The sequence below is a fragment of the Pelodiscus sinensis genome, chromosome 4 (assembly GCF_049634645.1).
Source record: "Pelodiscus sinensis isolate JC-2024 chromosome 4, ASM4963464v1, whole genome shotgun sequence".
Taxonomy (NCBI): Eukaryota; Metazoa; Chordata; order Testudines; family Trionychidae; genus Pelodiscus; species Pelodiscus sinensis.
In genome coordinates, this window is record NC_134714.1 from 102,873,910 (window position 1) to 102,889,443 (window position 15,534).

General features: G+C 44.0%; 1 protein-coding gene across 5 annotated transcripts in view; it reads right to left on the bottom strand.

The window, feature by feature from the left end:
- Positions 1-15,534, bottom strand: part of USP47 (ubiquitin specific peptidase 47) — a 172,948-nt gene that overhangs the window by 29,940 nt on the left and 127,474 nt on the right. For all 5 annotated transcript variants that reach the window (XM_075927892.1, XM_075927891.1, XM_075927890.1 and 2 more), the window contains 6 exons: positions 12,313-12,432; positions 9,872-10,640; positions 9,092-9,267; positions 8,808-8,888; positions 7,241-7,356; positions 5,279-5,397 (listed from right to left, as the gene is read on the bottom strand). In XM_075927892.1, coding sequence (XP_075784007.1) covers positions 5,279-5,397; positions 7,241-7,356; positions 8,808-8,888; positions 9,092-9,267; positions 9,872-10,640; positions 12,313-12,432 — 1,381 coding nt within the window. The remainder of the gene's footprint in view (positions 1-5,278; positions 5,398-7,240; positions 7,357-8,807; positions 8,889-9,091; positions 9,268-9,871; positions 10,641-12,312; positions 12,433-15,534) is intronic.

Consider the following 15,534-nt stretch of genomic DNA (forward strand, 5'->3'; position numbering starts at 1 on the left):
CGACAGTGGAGGAGGTCTCCGAGGTGGACTTATATTATTTAGACCCTTGAGGAATCGCTTGGTGGTCGGATGTGAAAACAATGAGAACCCCCGTATTGGGGAATGGAATGCACTGATGGCCGATAGATGAACACGGAGGGATGCCAGCGAGAGTTTTGAATCCCGCAAGTGCAGCATGTAATCGAGGACCTGGTATAATGGAGCGGACAGCGGTTGGACGTTGTTTTGAAGGCACCAAGCCGAGTATCTGCGCCATTTAGCGAGGTAAGTGCGTCTTGTTGAATCCTTTCTACTATGAATTAGAATGGACTTGACCTGCTGTGAGCAAAGGTTCTCATCTTGTTCGAGCCAGTCAGGAGCCATGCTGTCAGATGTAGCGTCTCCAGCTTGGGATGTAGCAGAGAACCCCGTTCTTGGGAGAGAAGGTTCTGGTGTAAAGGCAGAGGCCACGGAGGCCGTAGAGACATCCTGTGCAAGAACGGATACCAAGCTTGCCTGGGCCAGGCCGGTGCTATCAGAATCACCGTTGCTGCCTCCGTTCTGATCTTTTCCAGTGTTCTGGGAATGAGAACTATTGGAGGGAACGCGTACAGTAGCGATTTCTTCCAGCTGGTTAGTAGTGCATCGCCTAGTGATCCCTTGCCGATCCCTGCTCTGGAACAGAACAGGCGACACTTCTTGTTGGAGGCCGTCGCAAACAGATCTACCAGGGGGGTGCCCCATCTGTTGAAGACGTCCTGAATCACATCTTGCCTCATCTCCCACTCGTGGTCGACGGGAAAGCGCCTGCTTAGGGAGTCGGCAATGACATTGGCTATGCCAGGTAAGTAGGATGCTGCTATGATGATATTGTTCCTTATGCACCAGTTCCAGCACCATACCGCTTCTGTGCATAGGGAATGTGACCTCGCTCCGCCTTGTCTGTTTAGGTAATACATCGCTGCCATGTTGTCTGTAAACACTTTGACTGTCTTGCCCTTCAGGTGAGTACGGAAGTGTTTGCATGCCAGGAATATTGCATGCAACTCGTCTGTTGATATGTAGACGCCTCTCGGCGGGAGACCAGCGACCTTGTATGCGTTCGTCGCCCATGTGTGCACCCCATCCGATGAGGGAGGCGTCCGACGTCAGCTGTATCGATGGGACTGGTCTGTGGAAAGGCATTCCCACGAGAATGTTTGATGCCTTGGTCCACCAGCGCAGAGACGCGTGAACGTGGAGCGGAGGAAAAACTTGTTTGTGAATGTCGTGTCTTCCCGGCACATACACCATTGACAGCCAGTGTTGCAGGTTTCTGAGGTGGAGGCGTGCATGGGGAACGACAAACGTGGCCACAGCCATGTGGCCCAGGAGACGCAGACAGGTATGTACTGAGACTACTGGGCCCTTGCCTAGTAGAGTGACCAGGTCCTTTACCGAAGGACAGATTCCAGGCGATAAATAGGCTCTTGCAGTCTTTGAGTCGAGAACTGCCCCTATGAACTGTATGTTCTGCGTTGGAGTGGGGGTCGATTTCGACTCGTTCACAATCAGTCCTAGAGAGTCGAACACTCATCTGACCGTTGTGACCATAAGGGATGTTTCTTCCTGCGATGTGCCCTTTATCAAACAGTCATCCAGATAAGGGAATATGATGACTCGCATTTGCCGGAGGTGCGCCGCAACGACTGCGAGGGTCTTTGAGAATACCCGTGGAGCCAAAGCCAGACCGAATGGGAGGACACGATATTGGAAATGCTCGTCCTTTATGATGAAGTGCAGGAATCGTCTGTGTGCAGGATGTATTGTTATATGAAAGTACACATCCTGTAGGTCGAGGGCCACGAACCAATCGTTGTTGTCCAGAACTGGGATGATCGTCGTGAGTGTCATCATTTTGAATCGCTGTTTTCTGAGGTAGTGATTCAACTGGCGCAGATCCAGAATAGGTCTCCATCCTCCCGTTTTCTTTTGCGTTAGGAAATAACGTGAATAGAACCCTTTTCCTCTGAAGTCCTCTGGGACCTTCTCTATCGCCCCGATAGATAGTAGGCGATGGGCCTCTTGTTGCAGAAGGTCCTCATGAGAAGGGTCCCTGAAAAGGGACGGGGATGGTGGGGTGGTAGGAGGGAGGGAGGGATGTGAATGGGATGGTGCGACCGGATCTTATCACCTCCAACACCCATTTGTCTGATGTTACAGCAGCCCATTGATGATAATAGGGTGGCAGTCTGATGAAAAATGGGCTTGGCATCTCTGGCAACGATTGGAGTGTTCAGCACGCCCTCGACATGGGAGTCAAACCTGCTGTTTGGGCGCCCCGGCATTGTTCACTTTAGTCGGGTGAGGACGTCTGCGCTGTGGTTTCTGCCTAGAATGACCTTTATCATAAGGACGGTTTTGTTGTCTCCGGAATTGATAGTCATACGATTTTTGGAACGGAAAATATTGTCTGCGGCGGAAAGGTGGGACGTACATTCCGAGAGTACGTAAGGTTGTTCGCGAGTCCTTCTCTGTACGGAGTACGTCATCCGTTTTTTCCGTGAAGAGCTTAATCCTATCGAATGGGAGGTCTTCCACCTTGGATTGTAACTCTCTAGGTACTGCGGCTGTTGCTAGCCATGAGGCCCTTCGCATGGATACTGCCGTAGCAACTGTTCGTGCCGCTGTGTCAGCCATGTCACTGGCAATTTGCAGACCTGCTCTGGCACACGCATATCCCTCTTGAATTATCTCACGGAGGAGAACCCTATCGGCCTCGGAGATTCGTTGTGCAATTTCCGTCAATCTTGCAATGTTATCGAAGCTATGATTGGACAAGAGCCGCATAATTAGCGATACGCAGGAGCAGTGTGGATGAAGAATACACCTTCCGTCCAAAGGTGTCTAGCTTTTTTGCATCCTTGTCAGCTGCTGAATTTCTGACCTGTGGGTTCTTTGCTCTCTGCAAGGCTGCGTCCACCACCAGTGAATTTGGCTGGGGGTGTGTGAACAGGAACTCTGCCCCTTTTGCTGCTATGAAGTATCTTTTCTCCGCCCTTTTACACGATGGGGTAACTGAAGCTGGCGTGTTCCAGATCTCTGCAGCCGACTCTAGAATTGCCTCGTCTAGCGGTAAGGCCACTCTGGATTGATGCCTAGGGTGTAAGTTCTTCCACAACTTATGTTGTTTCGCTTGCACATCCGTTAGTTCAACTTCCTGTGACCGTGCCACCCTCTTGAATAGGTCTTGGAATTCACAGGTATCATCCAGTGGTGAAGGATCCCCCATGAAAACTGTGTCATCTGGGGAGGGTGATTGGACATCCCCAAGGGAAGCTGCAGGCGTGTGCTTGCCTGTATCCAAAATTTGACCCTCCTCCGGGTCAGAGAGGACTGATATTGAGGGTGCCATGGGAAGGGGCGGTTTCGGTGATTGAAGTCTGATATTCAGGGGCATGCGGTGAAGCCCATCTATGATAGGGCTGGTGGCAACAGCAAGAGTGGGAATGGGAGTGTGATGTGCCCTTCCTTATAGGGGCATGATAACTCCTGTGAGTATGATAATCAGTCAGGAGATGATCTCCTTGATGTATATCTGCTGTTGTGCCTGTTCCGATATGATCTGGTAGGAGAGTTGGTTGGCGAGATCTATGCGGAGAGCCACCTCTATAAGAGTAATTCGAGCAGGAGCGTCTATGATCGCTATTATACGCGGAGGAATAAGCCCCCCTGTCTGACTGACATGCAGGAGGGGAAGGCTCCGGTGAGAAGTACAGTGAAGGTGACCTGGAATAGTACCTAGGTGCTGATTTCCTTGCTGTCTTAGTAGGAACAGCTGCCCGGGACTCCTGGGCAGCTGTCAGGTTTCCTGCTGTGTTGCCATAGTTATGCTCAGCGTACGCCGGCTGAGAATGCCTTGAAGGCAGAGATTGTAATCTCGGTGCCGAGGGGTGGGAGGACTGAGCAGCTCTCGGCCCCGAGTTAATGATCTCCCTCGGCAGGGAGCGAGTGCTCTCCCATGGCACCGGGGGTGCTCCGGGGGAATTTCTCTCTTGCAGTGCCATCCGCCCTGTCGGCACTGCGCGGTGAGCCGTGGTCTCCCGGTGCCGCTGTGTCTTCTCTGGAGCGGCCAGTGCTCGCTCCTGTGGAGGGGTCGGGGATGCCTCTCTCAGCAGTCCCGACCCCGTTGCCACTTCTGACTCATCCTGCTGCTGCGGGGACAGTTTCCTGTCAGGCGGCATCGTTGGTGGCATTAGCGGCATGGCCAGCTTATCTCCCGAAGGGGTTCTGGTCCATACATGCTCCCTATGAGTAGGGGCAGCTGCTTCAGAAGCCAAATCTGTGCGCGGCTTTGCTGGTTCTGCCACAGACCGGGGAAGCGTTTTAGATGCCGGTCTCGCCTCCGACTTGTCCTGGCTCACCCGCGGCAGGGGGACAGCGGGGAGCGAGCGGGCGAGAGACGCCTTTTTCTTTTTTGTTTTAGGCACCCCTGGGGATAGCGCCCTTCTCTTTGGAGCAGCTGTTTGCTCCTGTGTAGTTTGTGCTGGCTGAAGAGCCTTGTCGCAAAGGAGGAGCTTGAGCCAGAGATCCCTGTCCCTGCGCGCCCGCGGGGTTAACTTCAGGCAATGGATGCATTTTTGGGGTACATGGGACTCCCCTAAACAACTGACACATACTGTGTGTCCGTCTGAGGTTGGCATAGCCTCTTTGCACTGGGAGCACCTTTTGAATCCTGGTGTCCCAGGCATGATTCAGTTACCTAGGCAAACCTAGGCAGAAATTGCCCAGAAAATGTCTGTCTGTCTTTTTTTCTTTTTTGTTTTTGTTTTTGTTTTTTTGAACTAACTAACTAGTTAACAGGTAACTAACTATCTAATAAAAACTAATTTACAAAGTCTTTCTGACAGGATTTGCTCTGAGGAGATCACGAAGCACCGCCAGCAACCTGGGGCTGAGAAGAACTGGTGGGGGGGCCGGTCTGCGCTCGTGATCAAAGGCGCGAAAGCTGCGCGCTGCAGGGGGCATGCGCAGACCGGCCGAAGACAGCTCTGAAATCTTCCGACCAGCGGCGCCGGGACGGACCCGACACCTAGAGTGGAGGCACCCACGGGGCCACTCGAAGAAGAACAGGGGAGAGATCACATGAGGATTACCTGTTCGATTAACTCCCTCTGGAACACCTGGCACTGGCCACTGTCAGCAGACAGGATACTGGGCTAGATGGATCTTTGGTCTGACCCAGTATGGCCGTTTTCATGTTCTTTAACTCTCAAAATGTTAGGGCTCTACCTTTTTCCTCATAATGTATTGTTATTACCGTCAAGTATTTCTAAGAAGACCTCCCAGTTGCTTGAAATATTAATATCTTCTTCATAGACATGATAATCCAGAAACACAGTGCCTGGGTTCTTCCAGGTTTTCTTCCGTAGGCGAAACCTATAAACAGATTTAAGAAAACACAAAGATTTTGTTCACTGATATCAACTGAACACTAGCCATAGATGCAGTGACAATTTTTATTTTTGAGCCCTGGAGAAAGAGGTCTCAAAATCCATGACATTTAAAGTGTGTTTACACTGCAGTTGGTGTCATGACTGTAGTATACTCAAGCTAGCTTTGAATGAGTCAATTCGTTAAAAGGTAAGTAAAGCCAAAGTAGCAGAGGCTAATTGACTGAGTACATACTCAGGAACCTTGCGTATGTACTAGTGCTGTGTTTCTCAACCTTTGTAATGAAGTACCCCCTTTAAAAAAAAAAAAGAAAAAAAGAGAGTACCCCCAGTACCTAGTTTTCAGACACACCATCTTTTTTTCTACCATTGCAACACGTTTGTTTTAACAACTTAATTGTAGCTGGGCAGGGGATGAAATTTTTGGGTATAAAGTACAAAAATAATAAAGCTCTGTAAAACTTGAAACAAAAATTCAGTTTTCTCCAAATTTCAGTTGGGTTGATGTACCCTCCAGACTTTCCTCAAGTACTCCTTAGGGTACTCGTACCACTGGTTGAGAATCACTGTAATAGTGTGGCTTCAATCTTCAGCTATTAAATATCTGAGAAAACTCTGAAATTGCTGGCTTGGGGACCAATGGTCTATGTAGAACATAATTCTAATTTTAGCCAGCAAGCTGGTCTTAAGGAAAATTGTTTATTTTGTGGCTACATTTAAGCTGCTTGAAGTATGCCTTCCAGCTCTCAGAAAGGTGATGTGCTCAGTAGAATTTCAATGGATCTTACTGTAAATACAGCAGTTTAAAATGTTATGCAACTGGTGCTCTACTATGAACTGCCAGATTTTGAGAGAGAATAGAGGCAACTTTTTAAAGTTCATAAATCAAATACCATGTGAAATCTAATATAGATACAAAAAGCTGGAGCATCTCATATGTAGGTGGATTACTCAGAAATTATGGCTTCTGAAACCTTGCCCCTGAAAAGAAGACATTGCAAAATTGCCTTATACGAGAGTAGCTCTAGGAAGGATTGTACTTGTTTTACAGAAGCACATATGTTCAGGAGAACATGGAACTTGATTGCATTTGGCCAATGCAGGGATGCCTTATAAGTAGGAAGAAAGAATGGCTTCTACAGCATGAATTGGAAAAAAATGTAGTGCTATCCCCCCAAAGTTTACCCACAGTTTTTCCACACTAAAAACATTTTTTGAGAGAGACACTTAAAGCACATGTTTGATCACATGGCTCATCTTACAGATCTCTTCTAGCCTTGAGGCAAAAGATTAAAGTGTATGAAAAACCAGAAGAGGCAACAAGTTCTAGCACTGCCACAGAACAGCATTTTTTATTGTGAAGTGTTTTTCTTTTCTTCCCTTTTCTGATTTTAGACAGGTGCTATTATCTGAAACATACCTAACAGGGAATCCCACGGTCACAGGTTAGAAGTGCAAACAGACCTAACACAGAGATCAAAGACATTTCCATTTAAACAGCACTGCCTCAATCTTTCCAGAAGGAATAGAGGCTAGAAATTTATCACCACAAATTAATCTTTTATATTTCCACTTTGGCTCAGACAACACAATAACTGATCACCTTTCAACCATCCATCAAAAAACAAAACAAAACACCAAAGAAACAAAAACAAAACAAAGAACCACAGCAGGGACTGATTATATTAATAATTTCTCCCATAAAGGAGAAAAAATCTCCTAATATTTGTAGAAGGTCCTTTTGGCTTTTTCTAAGGTACACAAACAGATGTACTTTTAGTTGTATTTAAAAAAAAAAGCAGTTTTAATCTTAAATGTATGTTCTTTACCTGTCAATAGTAAGATCTAATCCACATTGCTCCGTGAGTTGAGGAAGTAGCTCCTCTTTTGACTGACGCACAGTCATTCCTTTAGCAAAAACAGCATCTAAAAGAAACTTGCATGGCTGTGAACACAAAAAATATATAGCTATTAGTGCTAGCATTGCTTCTTTAGAAAAAGAGTAAGGAAATTAGTATCTCTCATTAATGCTATAGACTTGTTCAATCCCCATCATCCTAGAAAGCGATAGCTGAGAACTTTGTGAGAGCAAGATGCTAAACTACATAACAGCTTTTTAAACAGCTATTTAATGGTCCTTAAGTCTCAAATGAGTACTTCATTGTATTATTAAAGACAGTCACTTATCTATAGCACTACTACAAGACAAGTCTAGTGCAAAGATAGCTATCACCACCATACAGGGTCAGACTAACGGTCCACCTAGCCCAGTGTCCTGTCTTGTGAAAGTGGCCAATGCCAGTTGCCCCAGAGGGAATTAAACTGATTCAAAACAGGCTATGCACATGAGTGCTTTAATAGTTTTCATGGCAGCTTATTTCCAGTTCATTCACAAACCAAAAACTTCACTGAAACAAAGGCAAAGTAGTTAAGAGTTAAATATTGACTACCTCATTAAACTTCAGACATGATATACAATATAAAATGATGGCATTTGGTTATTTTTTCCTAATAGAATAAATATGGACATTAAAATTATTTGGAAAGCTTTTTTTTTAAAGTGTGTCTTGTCACCACACTGGTGCCATACTTTGATTTTAATGCAATATGTATTGCCTCCATAGGACTTCCTCTATTTAAGAAAAAGGTTCATATTTGAAATAGGGATGTTAGGAAGTGAGTAAATGGATATTCTGTCAACTTCATGATCAGTCAGTAAGGGAGGAAGCCTCTGGGACTTACCCTTCCTTCCCTTGTTGCAGTTCTGTTGTTTAAATGTAGTAAGAACCGGATGGACAGGCTGGCTTCTACAACATTTAAACTGCAGAGACACAGCAGGGGTAGCTCCTGGACCAGGCTTCAGCCGGGACTGAGCCGGGCTTGCTCAGTCCCAGCTTGCACCAGGTCCAGCAGCCATTGTGTACAGGGGGTCCCAGCCACTGTCCACAGGGACAGAGGCTGCTCCAACGGGATGCGAAGCAGCCTCCCACTCCGCTGCCTCTGATAGAGGCAGCAGCAGCACGAGAGAGGGGGCAGGCAGCGCCATGGAGCTGGTGCTAGAAGGAACCTTAAGCCAGCTCCTCCCAACATCAGCTCCTACTCCCCCCACTTTTGCTGCCAGAGGGAAATGCATGTAGTCATGAAGATAGATAAGCCTAGGCTTATTGATCAATTGTCTAGTCGACCAAACGCTGACATCCCTAGTACCTATCTCAGAGTTCTTTCAGTGTGAATTGTGTAATTAGGGAAGCTCTCAGGAAAAAGAAGGCATGGAGTAAAAAGTGAAAATTAAGAGATTTTACCCGTAAGGGTTTTTTGGGAAAATTAAGACTACTCATATTTTGGTGTTTTCATACACTACTTTTATAGAAGATTTTAAAAGATAAAGTTACTTACTTCTGGATCGTTTATCAAAAGCTGGTATACTTTGACTCTGTATTCCCCCTTCTTAAGTGCTCTTCCAAGTCTAATAGATATCTATCAATTAAAAAGATTAGTCATGAGAACGGATATTAAAAATCAAAAGCTAGTTCTTTAATATTGTGTTAGCACTACAAATATAGCAGGGATGCAATGAAATAGGATAACGAATTTCATCCAACATAAACGTTGCCAATCAACCAACTAAGTTCAGTTCTATTGTATACGTTTTCAGTTATTCAAAAGCTCATTTGACTAACCTTATTGTCATCAGAAAATGATGAAAGTGTCTCATTCAGTCGAACACTCTCAAACTCTTGATTGCTGGCATAGACTCGAAAGACCTTGAAGTGAGAGGACAGTACTCCAACGAAGGGCTCCAGGTGTTGCTTGAAGGCAGACAGTGTAATCCTTTTATCAACATGCACCATCAACCCTGAAAAACAAAAATCCAACCTTGTGTTACAAAACTAACATGAAATTTTGCCCATTTAATTTGTCAAAATGTTTCCACATACTTATTCATGGTTGTAATGCTTAAGAGTGCCTGTCATGGAGCAGGCCTCCACTCATGTTTTATCTATATGATATATTTTATGGCCCCAATCACTATATCATCAGTGTGTCTTACAATCATCCATATGCTTATGCTCTAATACCACTGTGAGCTAATACTTCGCTGTTCTCACTTTACAGATGGTAAACTGAGGCAGAGGGAGACTAAGTGTAAAATTTTCAAAAACAACTCAATAGCAGTGAAAAATATACAAGATACTATTTCCAAGAAAATGAAGAATTATGGCTGTCATTTTGTTGCTCACTAGAAAATTTCACTTCTTACAAGAGCTAAATCACTGTAACATGGCTTAGCAAGTGAACATGAAAATATACTGCTGTCATACTGTTAAGCATTTTGAAAAAAGTGTTAAAACTGAGTACTTCAATGGTTTATTCTAATTTTAATTTTTTTAACAGAATGTCTCACTCCATGCTAAAAGCTGGACGAACTAAAGGCATTTTTAATAAAATAGTATACATACATTTCTGTCCTTCTCCTGAACCTTCATCTGCAACATAGTGCTCTGCTTTGAAGTACACGTATTGTGCTTCTTCCCTACTCTTGCCACTTTCGTCATATTCACTGTCAGTTCCAGAATCATCTTCTGCTGTGTCCCATGTTTCTTTTTTTCCTTCATTTGCTTTAGATCTCCTACTACTTGTGATACTATGAGAATCAAGTCCATTACCCAAAGGGATCGGGGCGTTGTCCACATTGCACAAAGTATCACTGCTGTGACTAGAACTAAGAATGTCACTGTCCACTGAACTTGTGCTTCGGTCATTATTCACATCAGAATCTGACCGTTCCTCCGACTGGAAATTTTCTGGATCAGAAATCTGAATTTGGTTTTCAAGTTCTCTGTTTTCTGCAGATGCTAAAGAGTCTACCTCATTCAAAGGTGATTCAATGTTTTCAAAGTCACTTGCTTCTGTGCTTTTGCTACTATCTCCATCCTGCTCTTGTTGGAGTGACAAGCTTTTGAGTTTTTCAGTGCTTTCTTCCAGGATAGCCTCTACAGATCTCATATTGGCAATAGGTCCTTTTACTCTTGCACAGTCTTCATCCAAATTGCCTGAATCTCCACAGGCTTTTTGATTGGCTATCCTTTTAAATTGAGACCCAGGAGATTGTTCTGGCAATGAAACATACAGCCTAATTGTGTTTGCATGACGATCCAAAAGCTTCCACAAATGGGAGTCCGTATATGCCATCTGACGATCCAAAGATTCTGAACTTTCAACAAATACCTAAGCATACAGTAATATAATTATACTACATTGCTATGTTACTTTTAGTATAGGCAGCAACATACAAAATACAAGCGTCCAGAACACACTGGAATAATGACAATATACAAATTATTCCAATCCATTTTTTAAATCCCAGTTCTAGAAGAGACTTAATAAAGAATAGCTAGCTTAACAGCCACTTTGAAAGCAAAACAATTTAGTTTTGCATATATTAAACCATACTAAGATTACAGGCAGTCCCCGGGTTACATACAAGATAGGGACTGTAGGTTTGTTCTTAAGTTGAATTTGTGTGTAAGTCGGAACTGGTACATATTGTAGGGGAAACTCTAGCCAAACATTGCTCCAGAGCTCAGTTTTATTCTCCCACACCTCACTTCCCTCAGTCCTTTATTCTCAAGCTGAGATGTCTGCTGAGAAAAGCTGCTCCGCGTCTCCCTGGTCTGCTGGGGGGAAGCAGCTAGTGCGGGGTTGCCTCACCCCGTTTGTAAGTAGGGATCCGATGCAAGTCGGATTCATGTAACCCGAGGACTGCCTGTACAAGTAAATTGTAAATAGGTGGACAGGGCCCCTACCAGCACTATTTGATGACTGATATTTTGTAGGCCAAATTTTAAAAATCACTCTTCTGCATCCAGAAGGGTAGCAAGTATACAGAGTAAGTCACACCACCTAGATACTGCTAGCACTTAACAATTGTAATACTTTTTTTGTGAATAAGTCAAGGTTAAGATCCTTTCGGAAGACAGACCCTAGGTCTCTTATGTAAATTTATGATATTGCTTAAGAAAATGAAAGCCTTTAAATATATGCATGGCTGATATAAAAGGTTATTTGTATCTTTAAAATCAAGGGTTGTTTTGGTGGGAGGTAAATTCCTGTTTCCCCTTCCTCAAAAGATGCCATAATTTATTAAGGTTCTCTCATATGAAAAGGCTTTCCTGGAAACTCATCTTATCAATACTATTCTTTTGCTCAGCTACAGTGAAATACAAGACTCCCACAAACACCTGCTGATTCAGATGCAATATTCCTATGTAGTAAAGTATCCTAACAGTAAAACATTCTTGACCCCACGCCTCAAAGACAGAAAATAATTAATGGAAAAAATGCCCAGTGTGATCAGATAACCAAGAGTAAATGCCTGACACGGCTACATATGTTGAAGTACAAAATTATTCAAGTTCTCACCTGCACTATGAAACTACTGTTGGAAATATTTACTGCAGATACACTGATTATGGCTACCAGATTGTAAGAACTGGTAGGTTTGTTTGTTTGGGTTTAAGTTCCGAAGGAACTCACATGCCAGGAGCACATATATTGGTCCAGAAACTTGATACAAATTATATTAGTCTATGAGCAATATACTGCCTCCGATGCCTTAATCATAAAATCCTAGCACTAATGTTGAACTTCAGATATCAGCGAGACTGATGAATACTGAAACTGCTCAACCTTGTCCTATCCATCTGGTGTTATATAACTCTCTTAACAATACAAAATTTGTGAGGTTTCCTTAAAGAGAGAAGGGATTTTGAGCTGAAGAAAAACCATAAAGTAAACGATATTGCCAGCTTTTTTACATAAATATTGGAAATGGAAGAAAAGTCTAAGTAATGGTTACAAATATATTAAAAAAGAATGCTTTAAGAACAAGAAATCTTACCTTATTACTTCTAAAAAAGCCTTCTGCTTTCAGTGTTTTGTTGCCCACATTGAGAATACGCAAGTCATTGTAGCAACGTTCCAGTACTATCCGCATTGTTTCAGCAGGCAGATGTACCACCTACAACACCATAATGCAATTTATGAAAAGCAGCATATCCCTTCATAAATATTTTTACTTCACTTCTTAAAACTACCACAGGGGAGGAAAAAGCTTGGTCATTATTAAAAATATGTCAAATACAGAGATGAAACCAACCTAATTAAACTGTTTAAAAGTTTTGAAGGAAACAGTGAAAACCGTTCATTCTGTTTTCACCTTGTCATACAGTATGAAAATAAGTGTACCTTAATGAAATTAGAAGGCAAATTCAGAACAACAACAAAAATTAACTGATACACAATGAACTTTTGAGATTCACTTCTGCATGTGATGAAAAAAACAAACCAATGTTTTAAAGGGCTGGTTAAATCTTTAATAGCTAGACATTTGTAGCCGTGCAAAGGAAGGTAACTCACCTAGTGCAGTAAGTGGACTTCAAGGGATGTCTCTGTGGATGTTCTACGTCTGGTGACTAACAAACGTTTTTGCCCTGTGGTGGCTATGGCTTTGGAATATTACAGAAAGCTGATGATAGTACTGCAGAGCTCACAGAAATGTCAACTCTAACTCGGCAGGAAAGCGCATAATGCTTACCAAAGGTAAGTTGTGATGCCCAGGTAGCCACTTTTGCAAATGTACATTGTGAAGGGACACAGTGCACAAAGAGACGCTCTAGTAGAATGAGATGTCACATGTAATGTTGGTTGTAAATCCTTAAGGGTTTAGCACAGTATAACAATCTGTGATCCACTTAAGACAGTCTTTGTTTCGATATGGCTTGACTCTTCATTAGCTCGGAGACAGTTACAAAAAGGTTTTCCTGAAGATCTTAGTCCTCCGTATATAAAAGGCCAGAGCTCGTCTAACATCATGTGTGTGTACAGAAGTCTTTGCATGAGGCTTTGTGAAAAACACAGGTAAGTTTACCAGTTCATTTATGTGGAAAGAGGATGCAATCTTGGGTAAGAACTTCAGGTGAGTGTGAAGAGTAACTGTGTCTGTGTGAAATATTGTGAAGAGTAGATCGGCCACAAATGTAGCCAAGTCCCCAATGTGACGAGCTGATGTGATGGCAACCAGAATGGCAATTTTCATGGAGAGATGTGAAAATAAGCCGCAAGTGAGAGGTCAAAGGGTGGTCTGGTTAGGGCCCATAACACTAAACCAAGGTCCCACAGAGGTACAGGCTGTGTGACATCCAGGTGGAAGAGGAGCAGCCCTTTCAAGAATCTCTTGGTTGTTGGGTGCACAAAAACAGACTATCCCTCAATTTTGTGGTGAAAGGCTGTGATGGCCACTAGGTGTACCCTGATGGAACTGAGCAAAAGCGATGCTTGTTTGAGACTAAGGAAATAGTCCAGATGAATGGCAGGGGCACTGATACTGGCTCCTGCCCTTTTGAGATGTACGATGCTGAGAAGTGCTTCCAATTGTAGGCGTAAGACGCATGGGTAGACTCCTTGCTACTATGGATAAGGATTGTGCATATGCTCTCAGAAAACGCTAGTTCACAATGTAAGAGCCATGGAGGAGTCATGCTATTAGGTGCAGCTTACATAGGTCTGGGGAAGTTTGTGTTGTCTGATCCAGGATGAGGAGATTGTGATTGAGAGGAAGTGTGACTGGAGTGAAGACATCCTGAGCAGGAAGGATAGCACAGCTGTCTCAGGCAGGCGGGGGCTATAAATATGATTCTTGCCTTATCTATCCTGATCTTCTGCTCAACTTTGGCCAGAAGTGGTATTGGGGAAAAGTGTAGCAAAGCGCGATTTCCATGAAATGAGGAAGGCATCTCTGAGCAAGCCCATCCCAATGGCCGCTCTAGTGAAAAAAACATTTGCATTTGTTATTGAAAGGTGTTGTGAACAGGCTTGTTAGATGACTACCTGCAGAAGAGGAAACGAACCACAGAAGCATTGAGCACACTTTCATGGTGCTAGGGAAAGTATCTGCTGAGAGCACCTGCTGTCACATTACTGACACCCTGTATATGAACTGCAGAGAGGTGGATTTTGTGGGCAATGCAAAAAATTCCAGTTTTATGACGTTGGCCCATAGGGATCAAGACCTACCCCTCTCTTGCCAGCGGACACAGCAAACACAGACACTATTGTTTGTAAGGACCCGCATGTGTTTGTTGGCAATGGGGGGGGGGGGGGAGGGGAGAGCAAGAAATGTCAGCAGGCATTACGTATAGCACAAAGTTCTAACAAGTTTATGTGTAAAAAAAAAATCTCTTGGGGAGATCATAAACGCTGAACAGTTTCTCGCGAAGATGAGCTCCCCAGCCTGCGCGAGAGGAGTGTGTAGTGATTGTGCATGAGGGGACTGAGGGAGAAATGGAACACTCAAGCACATATTGGATTGTTTGGTCCACCAGAGGGGGGATGCTTTGATGTTGTGAGGTATAGTGAGCTGAAGCGACATGGGATGCCTAGGAGGCTTGTAGACAGTGGAAAACCAGATCTGTAGGAAGCACATTTCTAGGTGAGCTTGTGAAACCACAAAGGTAGTGGCTGCCATGACTCAGAAGGTCTAAGCAGTCCCTAGCCATACTATGGGAGGAAAAAAAGTTATGTGACTAGATTTGGATAGTGAGAAACCTGTTGTGAGGTAAGTAGGCTCATGCCGAAGTGGAGTCTAAGCAGGCTCTGATAAACTGTGACCTGTGAGGGATGGATAGTCAACTTCTACGTCTCTCCAGAGACCAAGCTTCTGAAAACACTATATGGTTGTTGCAGTTATGTAAATTGCCTTGGTCTGTGATGTAGCCTCAAGAAAGCAGTGGCTGAGATAAGAAAAATAATGATCCCCGTAATGTGAATGAGAGCAGTGACTATGGCCAGCATGTTGAAAAAAAACTTGGTGCTGTGGACAGACTGAAGGATAGGACTGAATATTGATAGTGGTCTGCGCCTACCATGAAGTGCAGGAATCTCCCCATGCAGAACGTAATAGGACATGACAGTAAGCATCCTGAAGGTTGAGGGCTGAAAACTAGTCCCCTTGTTGTGCAGCAGATGTAACAGCTAGGTCTGAGTGCTGCACGCAAAGCAACAGTGCTGCCAGTGTCTCCAAATGTAGGAATATATGGTGCCGATGGAGTGGTCGGTGCTCAAG